The 2,101-nt window shown below is 60.4% G+C and overlaps 1 protein-coding gene across 1 annotated transcript in view; it reads right to left on the reverse strand.

Annotated features, from left to right (window-relative positions):
- CFAP74 (cilia and flagella associated protein 74) overlaps window positions 1–2,101 on the reverse strand; it is a 66,361-nt gene that overhangs the window by 48,983 nt on the left and 15,277 nt on the right. Inside the window, exon 5 of the mRNA XM_007448974.1 lies at window positions 98–244. Coding sequence (XP_007449036.1) covers window positions 98–244 — 147 coding nt within the window. The remainder of the gene's footprint in view (window positions 1–97; window positions 245–2,101) is intronic.

Genomic DNA, 2,101 nt, shown 5'->3' on the forward strand with positions numbered 1-2,101 from the left:
GGGGGAGGGTCGCAGGCGTTGGGGGGTGTTGCAGGCGTGGGGCGGGGGGGTCGCAGGCGTGGGCCTGGTGGGGGTGGTGCCCCAGACCTGGACCTACCGCACCCGCAGCAGCCGGTTCCGCTCTGCCTTCCCCGAGGCCCCCCTCTCCTGGAGGCACTTCCTGGCAGCCGGGGCCTCCACTCGGGCCGACCTGCAGGCGTCCTCCAGCTGCCTCTCCTGGATCTCGATGTGCCACATGGCGCTCCTTGCAAACAGGAGGCACTTCTGTTTACGCTGGCAAAGGGGTTGGAGAGCCGGGCCACACCCCCCGCGCAGCATCCACTCCAGGGCTCCGCCACCGAGTCTGACCTCCACCCAGGCCCCTTGTCTCCTGCAACAACGCCCTGCTCTGTCCCTGAAGCCCTGCTCTCTGGGCCCAGGGACGCAGTGACCGTGCCACATGGCACCGCCACGAGCTTCATGCTTTGCTTACGTACCTCTCATTCCCATGAAAACAGGCAGGGGCTCCAAGTGTTTTACTCACTGCTGACCCTACATGCTTACATCGGGGTCTGACACTCAGCAGGTGCTCAGTGACCGTGAGTGACGCCGTCTAAGCCACAGAGCCCCAAGTTCACACGTGCCCCTGAAGGAAGCCCTTGGGGACAGCAGACGCCTGCTGCGTGGGCCGCCTGCCCTCAGCCCACACCTGGGGGGACTCATCGACATCCCTGCGGCCTGGGGTGCCCTCGAGCCCTGAAGTCACGTCCCCCCAAGAATAGGTTCGAGGGGTCACTACGCTGTCCAAGGGGACGCTGACTAGGAAGGGGAACCAGGTGGGCTTCCAGCGGGAGCCAGTGCTCAGTGGTGAAGCAGACAGCAGTGGACTCTACGGCCATGAAGGGAGACACCGGCTGCGCACGAGGACATGAGTGCCTCTCACGGCTGCTGTGTGGCATGGAGGAGACGGGCACGGGGAGTAAGCACTGCAGGGCCTCACACACTTAACACTAAGGGGCAGAGGACACCTGCGGTCACCTGGGGTCAGCACTGCTGACGGACAGGATGCACAAGGGACGTTTGACATACATTTTCCTGCCTGTAAATTAGACCTAAATAAAGCTGATCGAAAAGAAGGCAAATGGGCAGCAGCCACGCCCACATGAGGAGGGGCAGGCAGGCGGGCTATGGGGGCGGGGCGGCCGCAGCGGGGCAGGGTCAGCAGACTGGTACTTGGCGGGAGGAGACGGGCGCGCCTCGGGTTCTGTGGAGCTGGAAGCACGGCTGTCAACTCCTGGTTCTAACGCAGACACACAGAGACATGCACGCGTTTCCCAGTGCGGCCGCCTGGCACCCGGCCCTAGGTCCCTAAACACCAGTCTCCCCTGTGAGAAGCCAAGGCTCTGGCTTGGTCCGGACAACCGGCTAGGTCTAGGACTAGGGCGGACAGGAAACAAGTGGGCTAGGAACACGTCGTTACCCCAGAAAGCACTCAAAGAACGACAGGGAGCCTGCTTGAAAGAGGTGCTAACTGGCCCAATTGGGGGAGACTGGAGCATCAAAATAAATAATGACGGTGGGACTTCCCTGGTGGCGCAGTGGTTAAGAATCCGCCTGCCAATGCAGGGGACACGGGTTCGAGCCCTGGTCAGGGAACTAGATCCCACATGCATGCTGCAACTACAGATCTCACATGCTGCAACTTAGACCTGGTGCAGCCTAAATAAATAAATAAAATAAATATTTTTTTTAAAAAGTGTAAACTTCAGGGACTTCCCTGGTGGTCCAGTGGTTAAGACTCCATGCTCCCAATGCAGGGGGCCTGGGTTCGATCCCTGGTAGGGGAACTAGATCCCGCGTGCCGCAACTAAGACTCGGCACAGCCAAATAAATAAATAAATATTTTTAAAAAATGTGTAAACTTTAAAACCGAAAAAGAAACCCTGCACACCCCATCTCGATCAAGTGACCAAAGTTCCCCCACTGGAAATGGGACCGGTGGCCATCGTACACCTTGTTGGCAGGGGCGGGGGGCGGGGGGGGGGGCCCTGGCCCCCCCTGCCAGTGCAGAGGACACGGGTTCGTGCCCCGGTCCGGGAGGATCCCACATGCCGCGGAGCGG

This window comes from Lipotes vexillifer, unplaced genomic scaffold, assembly GCF_000442215.2.
Source record: "Lipotes vexillifer unplaced genomic scaffold, Lipotes_vexillifer_v1.1 scaffold835, whole genome shotgun sequence".
Classification (NCBI taxonomy): Eukaryota; Metazoa; Chordata; class Mammalia; order Artiodactyla; family Lipotidae; genus Lipotes; species Lipotes vexillifer.